Consider the following 26,298-nt stretch of genomic DNA (forward strand, 5'->3'; position numbering starts at 1 on the left):
ATATCCCAGGACCTTTCCTCATGGTGTGAACTCCTAGGAGACAGGCAGGGATCTGGACCTGCTGCTCGCTCCTTTAGGGCTGAAAGGAAGCAACGGAGCAAAAAAAAAAAACCCAAAGGTCTCCGGGGTGGGGGTGGAGGGGAGGCCGAACAACAAAATTGGCTAAACTGCTCATTTATAATTAACACGCGGCATTATAAATATTTCCCTTTGCTCGGCTCCCTCGGGCTCTCGCATTTCCTCCCTGAAACCCCCAATTTAAAGAGCGCTCTCAATTAAGTGCAGCGGAACCTCATTAATTCAGATGAGCAGCCGGGCAGGCTCCTCGCAAAGCTGCTTCCCAGGCAAAGGGGGGACGGGCACAATAAAGCAGGCAAAGAGCAAGGCATGGGCTTCCCCTCGGCTCCCTGCAGGACATTGCTCAGCGGTAATTACTGCTGCTAATGGTCTGCAGCACACTGCTAAGTGTCCTTTGGTGGTGGTAAAGAAATCTCCCGACAAAGCGAGGAGCCCGGAGGGAAGTGACTCACTCACAAGGTTTAACTCAGAGGCAGGAGGAGGGAGGAACCTCTCTGGGCGAAACATGTGGTGAAAGGGTGAATTTGTAAAATGGTCTTCCAGCACCCAAGGTGGGTTTTGGGGACAACAATTTTGCAGCCTGCCCCAGAGGAGGATTGCCCAGACACAGAGGTGAGCATCACCAGCATCAGCTCTTCGGGATGCTCCATCCCGTCCCACCTGGTTGGCACCAGGGACACAAACATGGCCTGATTTCTTCTCCAGGCTGTGCTTAGGTCTTTGTTGTGGTTGCTCCCTTCTCAAACAGCACAGAGGTAAGAGCTGATCCTAACCCTGCTGACAGCCTGGAGCTGTGGATGACTACGAGCTGCTCTGCCAGAGGCAGGATGATGGCTGGAACTGCACAGCACAGGGAATGTGCTCGTCCCTTCTCATCTGCAACATCTGCATCAACATCCATCACCACGCTCCAGAAAACAGCCTTGATGGACACACACCTGCTCTGCTGCAAAAATCAGGAAACGCCAAAGCAGTCCAGCCAAGGGCAATATTTGCCCCCAGTCCCTTGCTTCGTCCCCCACCTGCTCCCCCCTGACACCCACTTCTTCCTTCCTGACACCCACTTCTTCCTTCCAGGGACCTGACAGAAATACAAACCACACCAGCTGCAGCCCTGGAACCTCTGTGTACTCAGAATCATAGAATCAGCTGGGTTGGAAGGGACCTCAGAGATCATCAAGTCCAACCCTTGATCCACTACCACTGTGGTTCCCAGACCATGGCACTGAGTGCCACATCCAGGCTCTTTTGAAATATCTCCAGACACAGAGAATCCACTACTTCCCTGGGCAGCCCATTCCAATGGCTGATCACTCTCTCCGTAAAGAAATTCTTTCTAATCTCCAACCTAAACCTCCCCTGGCAGAGCTTAAGCCCATGCCCTCTTATCTTACTGATATCTGCCTGGGAGAAGAGCCTGACACCCCCTGCCTCCAACCTCCTTTCAGGGAGTTGTAGAGAGTGATGAGGTCTCCCCTGAGCCTCCTCTTCTCCAGGCTGAACACCCCCAGCTCCCTCAGCCCTTCCTCATAGGATTTGTGCTGGATCCCTTCTCAGCCTCCTTGCTCTTCTCTGGACCTGCTCCAGCATCTCCCTGCCCTGTCCCCCCCAGGCTCCATGTTCCCACTCCACTGTTTGGCACCACGGTGGCAGTGGTGGTGGTGAGGGATGTTGTCACAGTGTGAACCTGATGACCAAGCTCCATCCCCTCTGCCCGTGCTTGGTGCTGCAGGGAAAGCAGTGACCGGGCAAGACACCTCATTAGTGGGAGCTTTTCCAAGTGAAGGTGGCTATGGAATGGACTGCCCGGTGAGGTGGTAGATTCTCCGTCCCTGGAGACATTTAAAAAAAGACTGGATGTGGCACTCTGCCATGGTCTAGCAACTGCTCCGGTGGGTCAAGGGTTGGACTAGATGATCTCTGAGGTCCCTTCCAACCCGGCTAATTCTATGATTCTATGATTCTAAGGTCACTGATCTGCCAGCTCCAGCCATCCCTTTGCTCTTCCCAGGGAAATTTCACACTCCTCAGTCCTGCCACATCTTGGTGACAAGCCTGAGACTTCCACAGCCTGCCTGCTTCCCCCTCAGGCTGTCAGCAGCTCCCACAGTCAGGCTGTCCTTGCTCCATCTTTAGGACACTGGGTAGCAGCACAGAGGAGGTGGTGGCTCAGCCAGAGGTGCCATGAAAGCTCTTCACAGGCCAGTGCTGGCACTGCTCGGGCACTTCTATTCACACCTGGAAGGTGCATCTGCATGAGCTTCTGCCTCCCTGACCTGCAGGAACAATGCACCCTCCTGCTTGCAGCTTGTCCCCATGCTGGTGGAGAGCAAGACACCTGTGAAGTTCCTCAGTGCTTCCTTAAGGCTGCTTTGCTTCCAAACCAACTCCTGATATCCTTTAGATGCCCAGCCTGCAGGTGACATCTCCATCTGATCCAGCAGCCTCCTGTTTGCACCCAAAGCTCATGGTGATGGATCTGGAGCTGCCCTGGGATACCTGAGCCTAGGATGGCAGCTGGCTGAGCTCCCCATCCACCTGATGTCCCACACACCAGGTAACATCTTCAAGCTAAAACCAAGCCAGAAGGAAAGGGCTGGCTTCCAGCAGCAAGCTCCAAGGAAACCTTGAGAGCCCTTCAGAGACAACACTTGTGACTTTCATGGTTCACCCCTCTCTTGGCACCACCTGCCCCAGGAGAGACACAGCAAAGAGTTAAAAAGAAACCTTCTTCAGTTGGTACCTGCTGCAAAATCAGAAGCCATCCACCTCATTTTTAGGCATCCTTCTGATTGAATTTCTATTTTCAGTGTCCCTCCCCCCTCCTTGCTGCTCTGTAATGGCAGCAGCTGGCAGCCCACCATGCTTTGAATACTCCCCTCCCTTTCTGCTGTGGATGATCCACCTGGATGCTTCCAAAAGAAGCAAATATTGGCACAGATGGGTTTTAAAGGAGACAGGTCTGCAGCCTGCATGAGAAGTTTAAATCCAGCCCAGCTCTACCAGCATGGCCAAACTTTGTTAGGCATGTGCTGGCAGAAGTTTTGGCCCAGTACAGACTTCCAGGTCTTCCTCACCCCTCCAGCCACTTGTTATCCCATGACAAAACTTACATGATGCAGCTAAAGCCATTTCTCCATGAACAATGCTGCAAAGGGCTGTAATTTCATCAGGTTGTCCCAAAGCTGAGATCTCAGGGTCTGAACTGTTCCATTCCAGACCACTCTGGTCTTCCATATGCTTACACTTCCTATACCCTCTCCTCTACAAACACACAAATGCCCTCATACGCTTTTCCCAAGGTCTAAAATTATGCTCCCCATAAGCAAATATAACAAGACCAGATGCCTTTCATAGTCAGCTGGTTCATTGTTTGAAAAGCTTCATTTTAAAATCCAAAAAGATTGCTAACAGATGGATTTCTTGGCCAGAGAGGGAGAAAAACTTTGCTTCAACAAAAGTGTGTTGTGATTGGAACTTAAAAGGGAATTACCTTTAAAGATAAAAACTATAAACATTTCCTATTGAAAAATACCCCCAGCCATGCAAACAGCCTGTTTCCCTCGGTCAGCCCAAGAAAATGACACCTGAGATGATATTTCAATCTGCTTCTGCAATAACCACACATATACCTGGATGCTCAGGGGCCATGAAGCTCTCCTCACCCATCCCAGATGACCCAGGAGCATGGCAAAACCCTGAGCTACTTTTCCCCCCTCCTCCTCCCCACTTTGTCAGCTTTTGCTCTTACTTCAGCAAACAGAAATAAAATTGATGTTTTTTAAATGAGGGAAACAGCAACCCAAGCCCTGTGAATGAGCTGCAGGACTGAGCAGGGCAAGTGGAAGATCAAGCTGGAAAGTGAAGGTCTCTGGAGGGAGAGAGTGGAAGGAGCAGCTCGAAGGGAAAGGGGGCCGTCTGGCCAGGAAAAATAGTATTACTGGAGAGCCATCACTCATTTCCCTATTTATCACATTTTTCCCCATTCTCCCCTGCCAAAACACCACTGCTGCCTTCTCCTAATGCACAGGGATCCTGGTTCTGTATCTGATGTCACAGGAAATTTCAGATGGAAGTACTGCTTGCAGGGGACAGCTTAACACTGCTGAGAGCTCTGTTCCCAGCACTGGCGATGCCAATGGGTTTTCAGCACAGCTTTACAGAGTGCAGCATCCTTGGCATCCCTGCAGGACATTTTTCCCCTGCTCTGGCTTTTGCTGGTGCTCAGAGAGCTCAGCTGTATCAAAGGGGAGGGGGGAAAAGCCAGACCCTGTGTTTTTGTGAGCTCATTTTCACTACAGATCCCTTCCCCCTGGTGATTTACGCTCAGCTTCTGCCTGTCTCCACCTGTGTTTTGACGCTCCCAAAAGTGACCTGAACCTTCCGTACTGCAGCTGGCAGGAGCCAAACCTCCTGCAATTAAGAGGTGCTGCAGACTAAGGGTAAAAATGTTAATTATTAACTCCCTTCCCAGCGTGGCCTCCCTCCATCCTGAGTCACCCTCTTCCACGGAAGCAAACCCGCAGCCAAAGAAGCAGTGAAGCTGGAAACCCTCCTGCTTCCTCCCTGCACTTCCGAGCAATCTCCTCTCCTGGAGAGCAGGGCCAGCAGGGAGTGAAATATTTTGGGATGAGGTCTGAAACGAGTCATCCTCCAGAAATACCACTTCTAAAAGCAGCTTTCATCCCGCTGTTCATGAATCTCCACCTCCACATTTGCCTGCTTCATTGCAGCCATAGAGGGGGCTGATGCCTTCAAAGAAAGCCCATCCAATAATCTTTAAATCTCTCTCCTGACCCCAGTGCTGCAAGATTTAAAGCAGACTTCAGTTCTCACTTGGGTTGCTGCTGACAGACTCAGAAGATGCTTTTTATCTCCCTGCCCACACCCCTGCCTCAAGCATCCCAGGGTGATGCAGGTGGGATGGGGATCAGACCCAGCGTTTCCATGGATGGACAATCAAGGAGGATAAATCCTCTGCCCTGCCAAGCTAGTACTTGTGGGCTGGGATAGAAACAGCTGCCTGCAGGACAGAGGAACCAGGATACAGGGCTGCAGGCCAGGGGAAAATATTCCAGGGAAGGAAACATGCCTGGGGAATAGCTGGATTTCCCTTATTTCCTATCAACAGGCATTGCCAAGGCCAGGTGCTGCCAGGTGCCTTTCCAGGGCAACCCAGCACAACAAAATGTCTCATTTTGGTTACTTTCTACCAAATCTTGCCCTTTGTGGGAATATACAAAACGTGCAACAGCTGAGATACACTCTGGAGAGCCAAGTACAGTGGATGGATGACACAAATGGCAAAGCAGAAGCACTAGACATGGCACATGGCAGCAGCAAATGTGCACAAATTTCGAGGCCTGAAAAAGCTGATTTTTGAGGAAAACACCCAGGAAAAGGCTATGCAGTATTTTTGTCCTGCCTTGTACTGTTTTTCAAGGCACAGCTCATTGCAACTCATCTTTAGGGCTGTGGCAGGGAGCCTTACAACCAGCAAGAAACTGGGGAAAATGCTAAAAAATTAGGAATGCCAAAATCAAATTTGAACTTTCCAAACCACATCCACTTAGGCTGCAGCCATGAGAGGGAGGTAGGACCCCAGCCTTGTCTCCAGCTCCACTGTCCTTGCCAAAACCCAGCTATAGCACTCAGATGGAGAAGTCCAGCCCCTTTCCTCAGTGCCAGGCTACTGTGTTGGTGATTTGTCCTCATAAAAACACAGACACATAAGGAAGATTTACCATCAGCTGCTGGAATAGCCAATAATGTTTCTGCTGCCTACTGGTTCTCCTCACATAGAAGCAGGAGCCTGTAATGCATAGAAACTTTCTCCATGCCATGTGAATCCTGGTTTCCTCCACAGCTGGAGCCTCTATTGATACAGTCTTGCTCATTTTTAATTAAAAAGCAGGAGAAAAGCATTTGTCTCCAGCAGCACATCACCTTCAGAGCAGGCATGTGGTGCTCTGCATCTCACAAAGACAGTATCATAACCAGGGAAGGAGCAGCTGAGAGCAAGCAGAGAAATGAGGTCCAGAACAGAACTGTAGCCAGGATCCAGCCTCACATGGACATCCTCCCTCTCAGAATGCCACAGGACATTTGTGTGGCTCCTTACCCCGCCATCCCCCAGCAGCAGGGAATTTCTCAGTGTGGTTTGTAAAAAAAAAACAAAACAAAACCGTGAGCGCAAGGAGGTGGAGGAACAGGAAAGAAGCACCATCAGCCACATAGAAACCCTTCCACTGGAGATTAGATAGCATGTAATCTCCACTCACAGCAATAATTACATGGCTTTGCTTGATTTAAGCCTCTGCTGTCTCCCCTTATCCAGATGCTCCAGAGCACAGCTCCGTTGATCCGACGGGCAGCGACGCGCGGGCATCCCCTGCCCATTCCCTGTGGATTCAGCCCAGTGCCTGCAATTTGTTAACATCTTTCCTCCAATTTAAACCTCGGACATAGCAGACCTCTGTCTAGCAATAATACAGGGATTTCAGGGGTATTTATGAGAGGCTTAAAAGTTAATCCTACATGAGCAAGGTAAGCCTGCTCTTGGCCTAAAATGCGGCTGGAAAATCCGGTTGCCATTGCTGCAGCAGGAGAAAAGAGGCATTGGTGGCCAGGCCACCACCAGCACTGCTGAGCCAGCCTGGGGACAGTGTCCAGTGTGAGAACTGAATCACAGAATTATAGAATGGTTTGTGTTGGAAGGGACCTCTAAAGCCATCTAGTCCAACCCCCTTGCAATGAGCAGGGACATCTCCAATTAGATCAGGTTGCTCAGAGCCCTGCCCAACATGGCTTTGAATGTTTCCATGGACATCCACCACCTCTCTCAGCAACCTCAGTGCTTCACTTTCTTCTTAATATGCAGTCTAAATCTACCCCCTTTTAGTTTTAAAGCAACAACCCTTCTCCTATTGCAGAAGGCCCTACTAAAAAGTCTTTCTCCATCTTTCTTATGAGCCCACATGTGGTACTGGAAAGCCACAATAAGGTCTCCCTGGAGCCTTCTCTTCTCTAGGCTGAACAACCACCATTCTCTCAGACTGTTTTCAGAGGAAAGGTGTTCCAGCCCTTGGATCATTTTTCTGGCTTTCCTTCCATGCTCCCAACTGGGGGTATTTCCCTCACAGGCCTGAGTGTCCTTCCAAACTGGACTTCCCAGATTGAGGATTTTTGCCCCATTTCTCCTCATGCCGGGAGCTCAACAGACAGGTCAGCAGCTGACATTAATTCTTCTCTCTTATCAGTGGTACCTCAATTACCTTAAAGCACCTCATCACCCCAGGGGTGACACAGCTTCACCCTAAAAGCAATCTCAGCACCACCAGGCTAAAGCTCTCCTGGGCTTCTCCAGCAGCATTCTGCCTTTGTGCTGCCCTCCAGGAAGAGCTGCCGGGAGGACAAAGATTACTCCCCAGCCTGTCTCATGGCATGAAATTTTCATTTCATGTTTCATGGCCACAGAGCTCCATGTTGTGCTGGCACAGATGATGACAGTGTGGGGGACACCCATGTGGGTCATGGGGACACCTCCTCCAGCCAAAATAGGCTCAGGAGGCAGAGCTATAAATTTGGAAGACAGGACCACATCTTTACATGTTTTTTCCCATGTGACAACAGCATGAATGAGTCTCTTACTTTCTTCTTGCTGCAGTAGATCTGCCACTTCTTCTCCGCCGGCAGCGCAAACATGGCCTCTCTGTGCTTGTCCGTGAGGTCAAGTTCATCCTGGAAAGGGTAAAAAAAAACCAACAAAACCTCAACAACTCAACCATTAAACATGCAACATGAGTACCTGAACAAGTGATGGCACAGACAAAACCCCCAGATAAGCAGTGTAAATCAGTGTGGGGCCACCCCACAGCAGTGGTCCCACAGCATCGCCCCGTGACTATCAATTTGTCAGGGCAATGATGTGAACTCTCATCCTGCTCTTGCTGACCTCCCCCTGACTCCTGGGCTGTGGCTGGCTGCTGGGAGGATGGGGCTGCAAACCCCCCTGCCTTGGTCCTCTAGATATTCCCCCTTCATTGCTTTGAAAGGCAGCAAGTGCTTTAGAAAGGACATCCAGGCAGCTGGATGAGAGCTCCAGACAACAGAGCACATCTAAGATGTGGTGTACAGTGAAGAACAATTCAAAGAAAACCTTTCCTTTTACCACCACAGATAACTGCTTCACTGAGCACCCCGAACAGTCCAGCCCATTTCCATTGCTGACACCCTCATGTCATCAAAAACTCCAGGGGTTTTTTTTGGCTTTTGGTTTGTTTTCCTCTAACTAAAAATAGAAAGCTCTTTTCCTAATATCTCCAGTTCATAAAGAGAGACATCCTCTCCATCAAAACTGTATTGCCTGGCAGAGATAAAGCTGTTTACTGACTGAAACCTTTATTGGTTTATTTGATGTTATTTTAAAGGACACATCCATTTTCAACTTGGAGGCTTGGTTAGCAGCGTGCCCCCCGCCGGGATGCCCGAGTATTATCAAAGCCTCATTGCTTCCTGGTGCTAGATGTAGGTCAAAGCTCTTATCAGAGGACTAAATAAAACATTCAGGCAGGGCTAGGAGGCTTGTTGCTAAAGCCAGCATTGATCTTATAACCATGGATGTCTCTTAAAATCACCCCACCACTGACAACAGTGCTAAAAGGGTGTTGGTGGAGCAGTGGGAGCACTGGAAATGTTGCAGAAGGTCATGGGAGAGCATTGCCATGGCCTCCAGCCAACCCATCCCACCCAGACAGTGGATTTGATTAAGAGGATCCCCATTAAAATTACACACTTAATTCCATCAACTAGAAAAAAAAAAAAGCAAACAAAAAACTACACAGATATCACATGGACACCCAGTAAAGTTTGAATAATTACACCAAGTAGAGCCAGTAGCCCCTTGTATCCCAATCTAAAGTTAAAGCCCCAGCTGGTGAAGGCTGAGCAAGATGCCCATGGGGAAAGATGGAGGCTATTGGCCATAAAGAAAGTCAGCTGATGTAATTAAAGCTCAAATTGCATCCAGCAGCTAGGAAGTCTTCAGCTATCTTGTAACCCAAACCCAGGAGCCCTCCAGCAGATCACACAAGGGCTGTGGGTGGACCTGAACCTCTTGGAAAAGCTTATACATCCACTTCAGGAATTGATTTCACCTCTCGATGAGATCACTCCTCAAAAGGAAAGGTGTCATGGTGCTTTTACTGTTACATTTGCATGGAGGAGCTTTGCCTCTTCCTTGACTTTTTGCCCCCAGATCAAGTGACTCTTCAAACCCCCATGCTGCACAGAGCTGACCTTGCTGGAGCTCTGGAAGCTTGCAAGACACCCTTTACAACAGAAATAAACATCCTGCTGTAACAGAGGCCTGGAAGAAAATGGTGACTGAGAAACTGGTGAGACCAGTCTAAGACCTCCTCCTCCTCCTAGGAGGAAAATCTGACTTAGGGACTCCTCTAATGACCACCACTTTTAAACCTTTCCATGTCCTTACAGTATGGGAGATCAGAGATCCATAACCAGCAACTGATCTGCTCCCCAGCTGGGGACAAGTCTTGTCATCCTTCCATACCTCAAAACTGAAACTCACCCTATGTCCCCCTCCATTGTGTCTCCTCAGGCTACAAACTGGTCAGACACCCAAGCTCTGCTTCAGCCCCAGTTCTGCACTTCCAAAGGATGACACAGAGACCCAGCTGAAATATAACTCAATGCAAAAGTACATCTGGGAGTGTGGGAGAGGACAAGGATCTCCTGATGGATATTTACCTCCATGGTGAGGGTTTCAGTGAGCACAGGAAAGTGCTTCCCCTGTGAGCTTGCTTTCCTGCTGTGTGAATCTGGGATTCAGGCACAAAAGCACCAGCCACACACATCTGTACTTAGGTCCTTAGAAAAATATTTATTGGAACTTTCAAAATACCCAGGCCCTAAAAATATAACTTGTGCAAACACAAAGATTTATTAACGAAGGAAAAAATATCTAAACTGAGTTGAAGCTTAAGCAGGAGCAAGAAGGGATAAAGCAGAAGATCATATTAGGTGCTGGTACATGACAACGTGCAAACACATCCAAAAAAGGTGCAGAAATGCTTCTGAGCCCCACACAGCACATTTCATTGTGCTCCAGCTCAAATACACTCAGTCATTGCAGCCCTGCACCTCTCAGCAGCACCTACCAAATGACATCTTGCAGGATGCTTGGGAGAGATGTTTAAATAAACACTGCGTGGCACCTAGTGAGTAGGAAAATCCTCATGGTCAGTGACTAATGACCATTATTTGGAGCTGTAACAGTGTCTTAACCATGAAGAATTAGGTCCTTACTAGTTTTATGTGCATGGGGGCACCCATCTCCAGCCCTTTGCTTACCCTCACTGATCACAGACTGGTTTGGGTTGGAAGGGACCTTAAAGATCATCTAGTTTCAACCCCCCTATGTGGGCAGGGACATGGCCCAGTAGATGAGGTTGCTCCAAGCCCCATCCAACCTGGTCTTCAACACTGCCAGGGATGGGACAGCCGCAGCTTCTCTAGGTAACCAGTGTCCCACCACCCTCACAGTGAAGAATGTCTTTCTACCTTCTTTCAGGCTGAAATAGTTTCTCCTGTAAAACTCCCTCTCCAGCTTTCCTGTAGACCCTCTAAGAGGTGCTCTAAGGTCTCCAAGAAGCCTTCTCTTCTCCAGGCCGAACAACCCCAACTCACTCAGACTGCCTTCATGGAAGTGTTCCAGTCCTCTGATCATTTTTGTGTCCCTCCTCTGGCTATCTCAGTACCCCTTGGCCCCAGGCAGGCTGCTCAGAAACTCTCCTTCCAACTCCAGAAGACTAGGAGAGGACAGGAACATCTGGGAGCCCACAGACCACCACAGAAATGCAGCTCTGACAAAGCCTTTAGCAACTGCACGGTGGAGTTGTAGTGCAGCAGAGAAGCCCTGCACAACCTCAAGCCCAAATGCACCTTCAGTTAATAATCATGAGCTTGATAATTAGGTGATTCTAACTGGCAATTAATTTTATAGGCCATTTGCACTCCCACTGCAGTGTGTGATGTTGGCAGCTGTCAAAGAGTAGGAAGATAACTGGTGGTTTGGGGTCCATCACCCCCCCAGCTCTCACCCCTCACTTCAGCCTCACCTTCCTACCTGGCTGCTTCCCATGGCAGGGGCTGCCAGCTTCACTTTTTAAAATATTTCTTTGGAACTGGGTCAAAAGCACGTAAAGCAACAGCCTCATTTTGCTACCAAAAGGAAGTCTCTGCCCAGAGTGTTTTTACTGGAAAGAGATACTCTACTCTTAAATATTTATCCCGTGCAGTTAAACTATTCACCCTCAGACCAGGAAACATGTTTCCACATTAAATTTTCATTTGAATATGATTTTTTTTCTAAAAAGGAGCACCTCATAGGGAGATTTGATTCTCTGTGTGTATATATTTGCTCTTTCTAGGAGGTAAAATACTTCTTTGCACCTTCCTTCACCATCAGCTCTCTGCCCAAGACACAAAAACATTTCCCTGTCTCTAAGCATGGCACAAGCTTCCTCCCAAAACTACCTTAGAAACACATGGCTCAGCTCAGCAAGCTGTGAGCCACGATCCCATGGGCCAAACAAGTTTCTAACAAGTGATATCCAGCTTCCCTTGGAGGACAGAGAGAGGGTGTGTGTCCCCATGGTCCGTACCTCTCTGAGCTGGAAGTCATCTGGCATGAGGAGTGTCCAGAAGTTCTCTGTCAAGCCCCTTGATCAAGCAGGGCCACCACTGCCCAGATGGCAAGCCAGACCAAGGAGAAAACCAAGATAACTGCAACTGAAAGAAATGTTTGACCCTCTCACAGTAGATGTTTTAATGAGCATCTTCCGTGGGCCGAGAGCCACCAGCTCTAATGGGGCAAAAGCAGGTGGCCAGCAGGATGCTGCAAATCTCTGGCCTTCAGAAATGACCTCCAGGATGGACTCTCAAAGGCATCAATGGCCACAACACCCCAGGATGACCCACATGGGATCTTCCCCTACATCCCAAATGTCCTGTGACACCAAACATTCTGCAAGAAGTAGCTGGGGAATAAATAGTAAGGGAGAATTCCCTGTACAGACCCCTGACTCCCAAAATATCTTCAGAGGCCCTAGGAAGAGAGATGAGTAATTTTTAAGTCTAATGCATCTTTCTGGCTCATAAATCGTATAATTGTAACATGGGGATGGGGTAAAATAAGGAGATCATTCATTGCCATAACTGAAGAAGAAATTAAAATAAAATTTGCTGGCTTGTTCTGAGTTTAGATAGATAGATGCACACACACATACAGAAAGACATCACTGGGTTAAGTAGGTGACCAACATAATAAAGAGTAAGTGAATGTAATGCTGGTGGATGGATGCAGAGTTTAGGAACTTCCATGAGGACACCAGAGACACTACAGCATGTAAAGGCAAGATCTTCTGCAGACTTTAGTAAAACACCAGAGATCCAAATTGCTCAAAAGAGAAAAAAAACAAAACCAACCAACCAACCAACCAAAAAAAAAAAAAAAAAAAAAAACAAAAAAACCAAACCCAAAACCCTAAACCAAACAAAAAGAAAAAAAACAAAAGAAAGAAACAAGTGAAAACTTTCTGGCAACATTTGGCATTAACTGCAAGAGCATAGGAATTTAATAAAAAAAAATAAATTGAAATGGCCTGCTGAAGCCTGCATCAGTTTCCTTTTTTGAGGGTCATATCACTTTTTCACTCTCTTCCAGGCATTCTTCTCCAAGTTCATCAGTTTGATTTATCCCAGAACACTGCAGTGTCACAGGAAGCAGCAATCAGCATTTTTCCCCAATGCCTCATCTGATTTTCTTCCACTGGGAAGGGGCTGCCTGCAGAGCCAGCCCTTGCTGCCATCTGCACCCACCCTATTATTTAGTTCATTATTTTCTTTTTAAGCTGTTTTCTTAAAGCAACAGACTCATTAATCAGTGCTTGTTAGGGTGCAAACACCAAAGCACCCTGAATCACTGGAGAAGCTCCTCTATTTGCCACGTTCATTCAGGCCATTACAATTCTCAGTGTATACAGGTTTATCTTAGTGTCTGTTTGTTGGTTTTTTTAAATAGGGAAGTAGTGAATAATGTCTTTTATTTTTAGTATTAGTGATAAAAACCACCACCTCCCTGTCACACATCTTTTCAGTCATAGTATCCCAAGAACTTAGGAAAAACCACCCAGACAAACCAACCCCAGCCAATATTATCACTATGTATTTTTAATTTATGCATGGCAGCCTCATGAAAATTACAGAACATGAATAAAAATCAGCTGTTCATACTGCCTAATGAATAAGCATAACAGATAGAAGATTTTTACTAATTTTGCCTTTATCATGTAATGAATTTGTTTGAATAAAGGAAATTGCCTACAGCACGGGAATGAGTAGCAGCAACAAGGAGTAATGGTGTTTACTTCCATGTGCTTACACCAAGTCAGCTTCTTCCCACACTGAATATTTAGTCCTAGATTGGAAAGGGAAAGACCCCAACCCACCCTGCTCTGCAGCTTTCAGTTGCTGACCTTAACACATTGGACAGACATAAATAAAATATATATTCCTTTTTTCTTCTGCAGTAAAGATTATGGCCATCAGCAGCTGATTTAGTTCCTCAATAAACCCTGCCTGCAGCTGGTTCATGTTCCCATCAGTCCAAAGGCCTAACTGAAACAGACAGTATGTATTACTTTAATATTGTGTCATTTAATTAATTATTTTAATAGGCTAAAGGTTTTAAAGGTGTTCATATGCCAATACTAATACCTTTTAAAAGAGAAATGCCTGCTTAGGTTTCTCAGTCCTTTTTTTGTTGTTGTAATATATAACTGCATATATACTTTTTTTTTTTTAATTTATTGAGCTCAGCCTTCTGTGACCTTTTCACCGACATTGTGTGGAAAACCTTTCTCCCTTTTTCATTAACACAGGGTACTTTCACAGCCTGAGTTATTGATTTGTGTAGTTTTACCCTGAAGAGCACTCTCTGATCTAGAAGCTTTGCAGGTGGATCATTTCCCACATACTGCACATAAAGCCTGAAAACAACAAAAAAAGTCAGATGTATTGGCTCATTATTTACTACTGTGATCACTAAAATAGATTAAATTCAAATCAAGCACAGCTGGACATACTTGCTCTTTGGTGGGTGCACCCTGAACCATAGTATGGCACAGAGCTGGCAAATAAATAAGAAGGTGGCTTCAGATGTGGGTTTCCCACCTATTGATGGACTGAAAGAAGCAGCTCCCTTTTCAATCAGCTTTTAGATAGCATCTTTGCTGCTGGGATCCCTGGGAGTTACTGAAGTTGGAAACCAAACCAATTGGTCAAGTTGGCTTCAGATGTCCCCTGCCCAATGTAGGTGCTCAATTAGGAAAGCTGGGCATGGCTGGGCTGGGGTTGAACTGCTCCAAGATTTCCTCAGCTAAGGTGCTGGGAAGGGCATTGAAAAGGGGCTGGATGGGAATTAAGTGTCTGAAAAGCCCCATACCAACTCAATCAGCTTCCCAAAATTTAAATTGTAGAAGCTGGGAAGCTGTGGCTGCCCCATCCCTGCAAATGTTCAAGGCCAGGTTTGATGGGGCTTGGAATAACCTGGTCTGGTGGAAGGTGTCCCTGTCCATGCAGGGGGATTCGAACTAGATGATCTTTTAGGTTCCTTCCAACCCAAACTATTCGATGATTCTATGATTTATTTATTGCTCTGTGCACAGAACCCTAAAGATGTGTTTGAGGGAAGCAGAAGCCACCTAGAGCCCGATGCTAATGACAGAGTAAGATGAAAGTGGGATTCTTGCACACCTGTGGCTTGGGTGGGACAAGTGGTTCCCATTTACTCACAACCATGGTGACACGAGCAGATGCAGAACAGAGTCACCCTGTCAGGAGGCAATTTCTGACCAAGGTTTGACATCCTGCAAGATGCCCAGCATGAGCAGGCCTTAGAGATATCAGGTGCTGCTGAGGAAGCTGGTGCCCATAAATAACAATATTGATTTGAACACTGGGAGTTGGTGGGAATTAGGGCCACAGGGCACTCAGGCAGAATCCTGCCAGCAGGGCTGCAGAAAGCCTCTGCTGCTGACCTCAGTGGTGCTGACATGCCAAGGGATGCCCTGACTCTGTGTGTGACAGATACAGCAGCAGCATGAACAGCTTTGATTTGAGTTTGCCAACAGATCCAAGGCAGCCACGGCCTAATTTCCAGAAGCTGGAAGGTTGGTGATGGGACACAACCTACATGCTGCTCAATCCTGCCTGTAACTCCAGCAACACCACCCAACTGCTGGACAATCAGGAAGGAACCATCAAGGTTGGAAAGGAAACCTTCCAGATCAAGTCCAACCATCAAGTCTTACACCACCATAACCACTGAACCATCTCCTGAAGTGCCACATCTACTTGGTTTTTAAATACTCCGAGGGACAATGACTCCACCACCTTCCTGGGCAACCTGTTCCAATGCTTTACCACTCTACTGGTGGAGAAATTTTTCCTAATACCCAATCTGAACCTCCCCTGGTGCAACTTGAACCCATTTCCTCTTACCCTGTCGTTAGTCACTAGGGAGAAGAGGCCAACACCACTGCTGGAGGAGATGCCCCATCTAATGATGCTGCTACTCTCTGTGGTGACCTGTGCCAGAGACACTTGGAGCCTGCCAAAAACCTCAATGCCCCAAAATTAAGGTCACTGATGCATTACTGAAGGAGGTGCTTAGACATCTCCCAGGGACGTGGCCCCCTCCTCTTTTACGAAGTGTGAAGTGGAAAGTGTTTAGCAGGTAGACCATGTAATTTTTCCACTTCAGCTGTACTTCTGGATAAAAAAAGGGATTCTTACGTGCTTTCTACCTTCCGTGGGGACTCACACTGAGCTGCCACATGAGTTCTTTGGAAAATGAAGGGTGGGAAACAGCATAGGCTTTGGGCAAGCCCCCCATGCCTGTTTGGAGCTGTAACAGATAATGCAGCTGCACAAACGCAGTGTTCCTCAGTGGATTACTTCATCCAGGCCTGAGGAATGTGTGTAGGCAGAAAATCCTCATTTTCTCGCCAAGTAGGTGTGCGACTTCTGTATCAGATGCTCAGCTATCAAAACATACATTTAAGAGATTATCTGTGAGGGTGTAACACCATGAGGTGACAAAAACGAGCGCCGAGAGCTGCAGGCTGGGGTTAGAGGGTGCCAGTTCCAGGCTGTTCCCATCTAACAAGCAGAACCTGGGAAGCCTGGTGGAAGTGTTCACACAGCTCCTCAAAGAGGGAATTTAAAAGCAAACATTAGCAAATCACTTGGTTTTATCCCTTAAAAGCAATTCATAAGCTCAAGGGAGCTTAGTCGTGGGAGATGGTGGTGGGACGGGATCAGGAGTATGCACTAACCCTGGGCAGACTCTGCAGAAAAGGGTGCTTTGCCCAGGACAAAAGGGGTATCACAATTACATATTTTGTGGGTACCAAGTGCATGCTTTTCTTTGCAGATATATGGGAAAATGGCTTTGGCTGCCATTCAGTGGTTCCCAAAATCCTATGTACTTAACGCTGCGAAGATCAGGCAGCGAAAAACAACAGCTGACCTGCAAGCATGAAATGCAAAGCTTGGCTTTGCAGCTGATCCCTCAGCTGTTACTCAAAAGCCATGTTGTTTTGCAAGGCCCAAAACCTCATACTTTCTCCTTACGGGATTAGAAACCAGGGGAAAAGCACATTACTTAATTTCCTAAGTAAAACTGGATGTCGCTGGCAATGAGTCCCCAACCCGGTGCTGCTACTAACATGGAACCCTGCTCACACTGACCACACCACCACCTTCTCCTCGCACTGGGTTGTCCTCACTCCCTGTTCAGGCAGCATATGGAATGGCAATCATCCTGTCCCACTGAGAGGGCAGGAAGGCACAGCTCTGCAGGACAATTACACATGGAGCGTCTTACCCAGACACCCCACGTCGTGAGCCACAGAGCAATCGCCCACCGTGAAGCATTTCAAAGGAAATAATCTCTGTGATGGGGGCTGCTATCTCCTGACAAATAGCATCTAAAGAGCAGCTCTGATGAAATGCATCAGTGTCCCCAAGTACAGCAAAAAGCAAATGCTGTGATAAACCTTGTATACTTCCAGAGACTTTTTTTTTTTGTTTGTTTCCAAGTTTCTACTGCTTCATGAAGCAACAGGGAGGGATGCAGCATCCCTCCACATCGTGGAAAGGGAAGGCATAAAGCCCAATCCTTTGGGGACTGTGTGTGAATATCTCCCCTCCAGCAGTTCCCAGCAAAGGCAGTCACTAACACCATGCAATGTTGGCAAGCAAGGGTTTGGACCCATCCTGAGCTCAGGGAGCTTGGAACACCACATAGCTACCAGCACCTTCCAGGCATCAGTCATTTGAACTTGATGGGTCCCTTCCAACTCAGCAGATTCTATGGAAACCTCCCTGGGTCTCTAAGACCTACTGGCTGCTGGAGTCTGGGTGGAGGGACACAGGAAGGTGACCTGCTCTGGTTTCATGGGCTACATGCAAAGCCACACTGGACTCAGAAGCTCCTCCAAGCACCCGAGCGGTCTGAGGAGCCTCTAAAGCATCACTCATACTGCTGGGATAGACTGCAAGCAGCCCCACCAGGAAGAGAGCCAGTGAGGGGTCCTGGGTCATGCCAGGGATCCCACTGCCCTTTCCTCTCCAAACTGGAGAGGGTTCAGTCCTCCTATGCCTCCACCCCCCTGCCTGGTGAAAGTCCCGTGGGGCCGATGCACATCACCACACACAGAGCGTTTCATTAGGAACCTCAGAGTGACAAGGAGTGTTAAGCAGATATAAAGGACATCAGTCATTTACCCATCTGGTGGAAAGTCTAGTTGCTGGCAGAAAATAGGGAGGATTGTTAAGGCAAGATCTACCATATGGCACCATTATGCGGAGCTTTGCAAGCGCTTTCTCCGAGCGTGCAAGCAAGATTTCAGGCTTTGAAGAAACGACGTATTGTTAGCCTGGACAGGCAGGAGCCCCTTGAAAGAAGCCGTGGCAGATGGCACAGCTTTGTTCTCCTGGTTCACAGGCAGCCCGTGCAGATACACCCCCTCACTGAGCAGGGGGTGAGCAGCCCCCCAGCAGGGTGATCCTCCTGATGTCTCCTAGGAGGGAGGATCGATGGCTCCTGAAACTCCTGCCATCCGATGGATGTGGTTGGTGGGTACCACGCTCCTGCACGGGCCCCAGGAAGCAAACACCAACCAGTGGGACAGTGCAAGGAGAGCTCCAGGATATCACCAAGCCTGATTCCAGGCAAGGGAGCTGCATATCAGTAAATCTTGCTAAAAACACCCGGCTTTTGTTTGCTTCTCCCTGCCAGCACCTGCTTCTCCCTGGGTGGCTGAGCCTGGCCGGAGCCCCACCAGGACAGTGGACAAAGAAAAGCCTTTCAGATGGGGCTGATGACTGCTTGAGCGACATCCCAACAATACCCCGATGAAAAACCATTCAGCTCCGGCAGGAGGAAAGGAAAAGGAAAAAGTTCCTCCCAGAGAATGCAGTGATCAGTCACTGACCACAACAACAACATCTGCCTCTGCCCCGAGCCAGGGAAAAGCCCCAGCCCGTTGGGGCACACGGTCCCTGCAGCCCAGGGTGGGCATGGGGCATTTCTAACAGGCTAATTACTCCTCTTTGTCCAAGCAAAAATTTTAAAAGTCCCCTAGTTCCCTTTTGCTCATCCTGAGAAGCATGAGTGCAGAACAAAATTATTGAATTATTTCGGTTAAATCCAAAGTGTCTGTCTGATATAAAGCAGACCATAAAACTGACCCTGGGAGAGCTAATCGAGCCTTTAGCTGACCTTGGAGTTGCAGCTGCTCCATGTTCTGCATCTTAGACCCTCACCCTCTGTTGCTGGCATGGGACAATCACTGATTCCTCATGTTCCTGACCCAGCTGAAAAAGGCACACCTAAAAACGCCCAAAGCCCAGAGAATATTTTACAGGATGGCTCCAAAAAGGAAGAGGCTTTGCCCTTTGATGTGCACAGCAGGCTGAGATCTGCAGAGTAATCTGCTGGACTGTTGGTCTCTGTGGGACGACTGTCCACCCCAGTGACCAAACCCAACACTGCAACATCCCCAAAGATATCATCCATCCCAGTCATGAAATCTTCCACCCTGCCACTCCAAGTCCCCAACGGGAACAAATGGGGCAGAAAAGTCACTATTAAGCTGCAAGAGAAGAGCTGGCCAAGGACCAACACGGGCTGGCAAAGCCTCCAGATCCCCTCCAGCCCTCCAGACTGAGGCAACCAAGGACTTTGGAGGGAGTCTTTGTTCCACAGAGCCAGCACAAGCCATCCTGTCCTGGAGGGTCAAGTGTGAACGGGACGGGTGGCATCGGGCTCCCGCAGGCGTCAAAATCAGCCCAGCACCTCTGAGTGCTTTCTCTGTCTCTCTTCCAAATATCACACAGTGGGTTTATACAGAAACAGTGGGATGCTTTCCAAACCATTTAACTAATGCTGAAATTTAATACCCCGCACCAACAGGTTACTGAGAGCAAGAAGGAACTCTTGTAATGGAGGGGTGTGCATCTTCCCACAAATGGGAACGTCCCTCTTACACCCACAGGGCAGAGTCTTACACCCCCTAAAGTCAGGATCTGCCTGAAGGGTTTTTTGGGGAGCCAGGGGCTTGCAGCTGTGTGCATGGGAGCACAGTGGGCACCCGTTGTGCCCCCTCCCTAAGTGACTTCAGTCCCCAGGGAACCAGCAGGGTTCCTGCTGCCAGCCTGCCCTGGAGCTGCAGCTGCCTCCAAACTGCTTTCTCACCCTCAGCTGGGGGGAAAAAAGCCAAACCCTGTCAGCACAGAGTAGGGGAAAAGGAGCAGAAGGGCCACACCAGGGCATGTCCCAGGCCTGGCTGGTCCCTGCAAGCACCATTGGGCTCCTGCCTCACTGCACACACAGCAGTGCCCTAAGGCACAAAGCATCCAGCTGGATTTGGGGGAATGATTTCAAATCCTTGGTTGAGGTGCTGCAGGCTTGGTGGGGCTCCAGTGCAGGAGTCTCAACAGGTGCCTTCTTCAGCCTGGCTGGGGATGCTGAGCCACAACCCAACAGGATCTTACCCCACTTTTGTCTGGGGAACAGGGAGAGTCTCCCGTGGGAAAGAATTTCCACAGGCAAATCCCCTTTGGCCAAATTGTCAGTGGAGAAAAATGTGGAACAGAGGCAGTCATGCTCCACCTGAACAAACCAAACCCAACTGGTTGTGTTTTGCTGAACTGCTGCAAGAAGAGGTCCTGCTACAGGGACAACTCATTCCCACCTTTTTGGGTGTCCCAGTTTGCCAGACCTCTCCTGATGCCCATGAAGAACATCTGGGCAAAACCAGGTCTCATAATGCAACCTGGAGCTCTCCTCTCCCAAGCAGAGTGGCTGACCAAAACCAAGCTGCCTGCCATCTCCTGGCAATTTATGCTGTGTGTGACCAACTAGCTTCACAACTCACAACTCCCTCTACACCTCAGTACACTGTAGAGAAACCCCTTAGCTTGACTGAACCAACTCAAAGTGGAGTGCTCTGGTTCCATACAACAAACCACACCAAGAAGGTTTCACTTAGAGGAAATGAAAGTTTTCTCTGGCTAACAGGTTTTTTTTGGTGATCCATGTTTCACAGAGTTTTGGTACCAAGGGATAAAGAAACAATTCCTGACCCTCCAAATCTCCACACCACAGATTTCTGCAAAGCAGAGTGCCCACTGTGTGCAGACCCTTGGCACACATGGAGAACAACCTGCTTTACTGTCTCAGACACTTCCACATCACGTAAAGCCAGACCAGCCCCAAGAAACCAAATCTTTCCAAAGAGGAAGGGCAACCACCCAAAATCCATCCATGGAGCAAAGTTCAGTGCAGAACCTCTCCCAGCAGCAGCCTTCCATGCCCCCTTTGCACCAAAAGCCTGCCTCAAAACTCAAAACCCAGCCTGGGGAGACTAGGTAAGGGGGAAACATAATACAAAAGGAAAACAGAAAGCATCCTACTTACCACCAGTTCAGTGAACATGACATCCAGCTCCTCCACGGGTGGCATGGGCAGCGAGGGCTCCATGGTCTGCAGGGCGAAGCTGCTGTCATTGCGCAGCCGGTATGTGATCTCGGGGTGGTCGCTGCTGCGAAAGCAGCAGAAGATGAAGGAGATCCCCCGACTGCTCCTCTTCCGTGGGGCCATGGTCAGAAATCCTCTGTGTCCCTCCCTCCTGGGTGTGCTAGATCCTGATGGGGAAGAGAAGAGAGGAGGCTGGAGCAGCCGCCCTGAAACGCTGCCTGTGCTCCCGTCCGGCCGAGGAGAGGAGGAATCGGAGCCACCCACACGCTCGGCACGGAGGGGAAGAGAGGAGATGGGTTGTGTGCCAAATATTTCTGCTCAGATTTGACGTTTATGGTGCTGGCAACCTTGACAACCACACTAATGAAAAAGATGCATTTGCTTTGCCTTATGCTGAAGCCAGTAGCAGCAGGAGGAGGGGAGGATGTCCCGCTGTTCCTGGAGGGAGAAGGGTCCTGGACCCCCACTACTACTGCGAGTCCCAGAAGATCTCCAGCAACCTCCCTGTACTGTGGCAGCCAGGCCAGCCCCTGTGTCAACCCAGCCAGGGGTAAACCAAGTATGGGAGGCTGCTGCCAAGAACAGCAGGATGTGCTTGGGGTCACCAGGTATGTGGTGTCCAGCACAGATGACTTGATTCTTGAAGCCCCTATTTGTCTCAAGATGCCCTGATGGTAGTAGAGCTGAGAAAATATTATATTTTCTCCCCACCCTAGTTCTTAAATGTGCCCCTAACATCCATTAGCAATCATTGGTTGGGTGGCTCTTTTTTCATGGAAAGTTTTACTTGGCTTTAATTAGATAAACCCTACTTGAAATTCCAGTAAATATTTACAAGATGTGATTTCAGCTGATAAAAATCACACGGTGCTGGTAGCTCAGACTTTCCTGTGCTGTGGTTATGTGGGGCAGTGCTCACGCCAGCACCCACTTGGGTTTTGCTGATTTCTGAAACTTGGGTTGGGAGCAAAGCTCAGGGCAGGAGACATCATCTGTCTTGCAAGGACCAGGCAAACACTGCCCCAAAACTGGCACTGTCAAGTCAACAATCCAAGAGGAGGGACACCTATGAGGAGTGAGGATGGTGTAGAAACACCCAAATAAGAAAAATCAACCAGCGAAGCAGAAAACTTAAAAAAAAAAAGTCTGAACATTTGTCATGTAAAGCCACACACCCACACATTTTATCTCTGTGAAACAAGACATCGAGATGTTAAAAGACAGGACAATCAGCCAAGGCTAATGCAGGAGGTTGAAATATGGATGACTCAGATTTATTAACAAAGGGAAAGAAGGTCAGCATTTGGAAAGGACTCTCTGATCTCCCTGGGTCCAGCCATTCCTCTCCAACTAAGGATTGATATGCCCAAATAAACAACTGCTGTGCCCCACGGGGAACCAGCCCTGGAGGCAGGTTGGGGACAGACCTGGGGTCAGACCCTCTACAACTGCTTGCATGGCAAATGCTGCCCTCCCAAAATAAAGACTTTACAGAAAACTCAGGCTCTACCCACACTGCTTTAACAGAGGATCTGACCCTTGAAATTATCTTTGATTGCATATTTTTAGCACATGGTGTAATCATCTGCTGAACCACAAATGATGGGAAACAGTTATTGGGCCTTCACGCAGGATAATCCCAGGCTGTGCAACTGCTCTCTGCCCAGTCCAGAGGGACTTCCCCCCCGTCCTGAAGAACATCAAATCTCATTTCACATTTAGGATCTTGCATTGCATCCACTGGAGGAATTTCAGCTGCTATGAAATCTCTCTCATCGCAGCTCCCCAGCAGGCAGCACCGCAGCAAATCCATTAGCAGCCTGCTGGCATCCCTTCCCTGTGAGGAGGGGTTTGGGACCTGCTGGGGAATTTCTTTCCAAAAGGAGGGAGGGAAACAAACAAACAAAAAAAACAAACCACAAAGGCACGCAGACCTCTGTACCCTCCAGCACAGAGCAAAATGCTTCAGGTTTGGGCTTTGAAGAGCCACGAGGGGCAGGGTGCAGAGGGAGATGCTGGTGGCTGCCCAGAGCTTTGTGCCCAGAGGAGAAGGTGGGTGCTGACCCACATGTCCTCAGCTGTGCCAAATTTGGTTGCTTGGTCATTCCCAGCCCATGGGTATGGCCAGGTTGTGTCCAGGGCAGGGTCTTGCAGATGGTCTAGAGCAAACTGTCCCGTTCTCCTCAACCACAGGGGGTTCTCCATCCCCTTTTCAACACCACATCAACCTCGCTCTCAAAACCTACAAGCTCTACTTTGGGCTTGCAAAGATGTAGAGAAAGCTTTTATCAGAGCAACACCTGCTCTACACAGATACACACTCCCCACAATGTTTCACAAGGAGTTTGAATGACAGACTAAAAGGCAAGGTTTTATTTTGGGTTTTAAAGCAGACAGTCATGTAGCAACCAAGACAAGGGTTTTTTTGAGCTGCTTCCAACTCTGCAGCTATTGAGGTTCCTCATTTTCATCTATAAACTATTTAAAAAACACCAAACCATGCTACAGTGCAGGCTGAGTGGGCTGTAGGTTATTAACAACCAAGGTTAAAAAAGGTTAGAGGGAGAACATGCTAAGTATCAGGCAAACAGCATTAAACCTTCAGAAGGCTGATGAATATTCATTGATGTCATGGATCAAAATCAAAACATGGCTCACTGGCAGGTCCTCGGGAGCTGCAGACAGTGCAGATTTCATCATCAGAGCAAAGTTGAACTACACAGCCTTCTCATTCCCTGCAAGTCCGACAGAAATTGGTTACTCAAGGAGAAAAAAACAACAGCCCCTGGCAAGCTGGAGGCTTGAATCAAGGAGAACAGAATGGACCAGTTCCACCCGGCATCACATGTCAAATGTCCTGCTCCTACCTCCCATTTATACCTTTGAACGCTAATTAGATCAATAAATTTAAGTCAGATTGTGATCTAATGGTGCCTTCTGGCCTTTTACTACTGAGCTGCCCAGAATAATTTAAATTTAATTGCCGTTGTCTGTACGGTGCCAGGGAAGATAGGATGGGAATGGTCACTGAAGGAACTTGTAGCCAAACCCCAAATCCCAAGGCAGGACTGGTGGGGCTGAATCATTCCCAAACAACTTCACTTTCACAGAAACAAGGGTGGAAATATGTGTGTGAGATGGGCTCAGGGAGAAAAGGTTGAGGAAGAGAAGGAGCTTAGCCCACGGGTGCCACCAGGACCAAATTTGGTCCCCACGCAGGACAGAGACCACGGGCTGCAGCTCAGTGACACACAGACAAGTTTTCCTCCAGCCCTCAAAAAAAAAACCAAACCCAAAAAAAGCATCAAGCCTACATGGCCCTGAGCATTGCTTAAATGAAATCAGTCATTAGGAGAAAATTGGACCCCGGTGTCACTTCCACCTTTGCTTGAAGGGAAGGAGAGCAGCAATTACTGCTTGAATATTCAACAGCCTCCTCAGCAAGCTAAATGAGCCCGTGTGCTGCCAAAGCCTGTCTGTGACCCATGCCCCAACAAGCTGGTGTGAAGCCAGCACCGGGATTGCAGCACTGCGGTCTGCAGCCTAAAAATACCCAGCAAGGGTACAAACACATGCAAAGGAGCCTGCACGCTCCCCTTCACACCCGCCTCCAAACCTGCCCAAGAAGCCAGGAGCTAAATCCTCAAATATGAATATTACAGTCTTTTTTTTTTTTTTTTTTTTTCTGGCTCTTCTCCCATCCCCTCCCCAAAACAAGGATGCAAGATCCCCAGCGAGCTCTTTCTCAACTGGGAGCTTCGTTTCAGTGCGTTGCACAAGGGGAGAGCTCTTTTGTGTGAGAGCAGGAACACTCACTGACTGTCTCTGCTGAGCCCTCTCTGACTGATTTTGGCATTTTGGGCCACACCAAGCTTTGCTTTCCCCCCCACCCTGCCCTGCAGAGTTTCGCTGCAGCCTGGGATGTTGCTGACGGATAGAAAATTTCCGACTCTCATCCATTGCTGCAAAGTGGCCTCCTTGGCTGGCTGAGGACAGAAAGCTCTGAGTCTCAGTGGGCAGTTTTGCAGAACACTGTCACCCTCACCACGTGCTGAAGCCAGATGTCTTGGACCACTTTTCACAGCACGTGGAAGGCAGAAATTTGGCACCCCACACATTGTACCCTATGCTTGTCCCATCCCAGCACAGAGAGATGGTGCCACCCTCCCTTGGGGCTTCTCCCCATGCACAGAACTCCCAGGGCAGGGCACAGGGCCAAGGTGCACGTCAAACCCACTCATTTCTTTAAACCAACAATTCTAGATGATTTCCCTGCATCCCATCCAGACCTCCACAGCCATAAAAGCTGGATGCTCCCATGGTATTTTTCAGAGCAGCTGTATGTTTGAGGCATCCCCTGAGAAACAGGCAAAGCCTTCTCTGGAACTTGTTTTGATTTTTCACCTTATGGACCCGAGATAGCCAGCACAATCCTTTTTAACAAGGGGTGTCTGTTTACTTTTAAAAATAAAAGCTTTGTGTGGCTGAAAAGCTCAGAAACCGGATTGTCTTCCCCTAAACAGGAGCAACCTCCCCTCCAACACAGAGATCCAGAGAACCTGAGCCCATCACCAGCACCTCCAGCATGGGCTCAGTGCTGAGCACGGTGCTTTTCCCATTAAAAGCAACCAAGATGACTTTCTGGCTGCAAACTCCCTTATGCACTTACAAAACCTCTTCTTTTTCTCAGTGTAAAACTGTTTTCATGCACAGGGTGCACAGGAGAGAAATGTCTGTGTTTGGTGGAAATCCATGCATATGGGCAGAGGAGGAGAAAAAAAACCCCAAAGCACTTGGCTAGAATGCTTTAAACTGTTTGATGATTCCCTTTGCTCCCTCCATCCACCCATGAAACAGCAGCCACGAAAGGGGATGAGGACAGGACCCTTCCTGTGATGCCCCAGGAAAATCAGCTGCCAGGAGGAGCCTGACTCATCGCTACATCACAAGAGCCATAATTCTCAGCACAAGCAAATCTCAAAGACTTGGGCTTTATGGATTTATAAATACATCTGCCAAATCCTGAATTACCCTAGATCCTCATAAACATCCCCAGAAATCCTGTTATACTCCAAGAACCCAACAAAGAGCCT

General features: G+C 48.4%; 1 protein-coding gene across 2 annotated transcripts in view; it reads right to left on the bottom strand.

Annotated features, from left to right (window-relative positions):
- The window catches only part of DAAM1 (dishevelled associated activator of morphogenesis 1), a 97,053-nt gene that overhangs the window by 37,726 nt on the left and 33,029 nt on the right, over positions 1-26,298 (bottom strand). For both annotated transcript variants that reach the window (XM_030452115.1, XM_030452116.1), the window contains 2 exons: positions 21,146-21,372; positions 7,729-7,818 (listed from right to left, as the gene is read on the bottom strand). In XM_030452115.1, coding sequence (XP_030307975.1) covers positions 7,729-7,818; positions 21,146-21,328 — 273 coding nt within the window. In that variant the 5' untranslated portion in view covers positions 21,329-21,372. The remainder of the gene's footprint in view (positions 1-7,728; positions 7,819-21,145; positions 21,373-26,298) is intronic.

The sequence above is a fragment of the Calypte anna genome, chromosome 5A (genome assembly GCF_003957555.1).
Source record: "Calypte anna isolate BGI_N300 chromosome 5A, bCalAnn1_v1.p, whole genome shotgun sequence".
In the NCBI taxonomy this organism is placed as follows: Eukaryota; Metazoa; Chordata; class Aves; order Apodiformes; family Trochilidae; genus Calypte; species Calypte anna.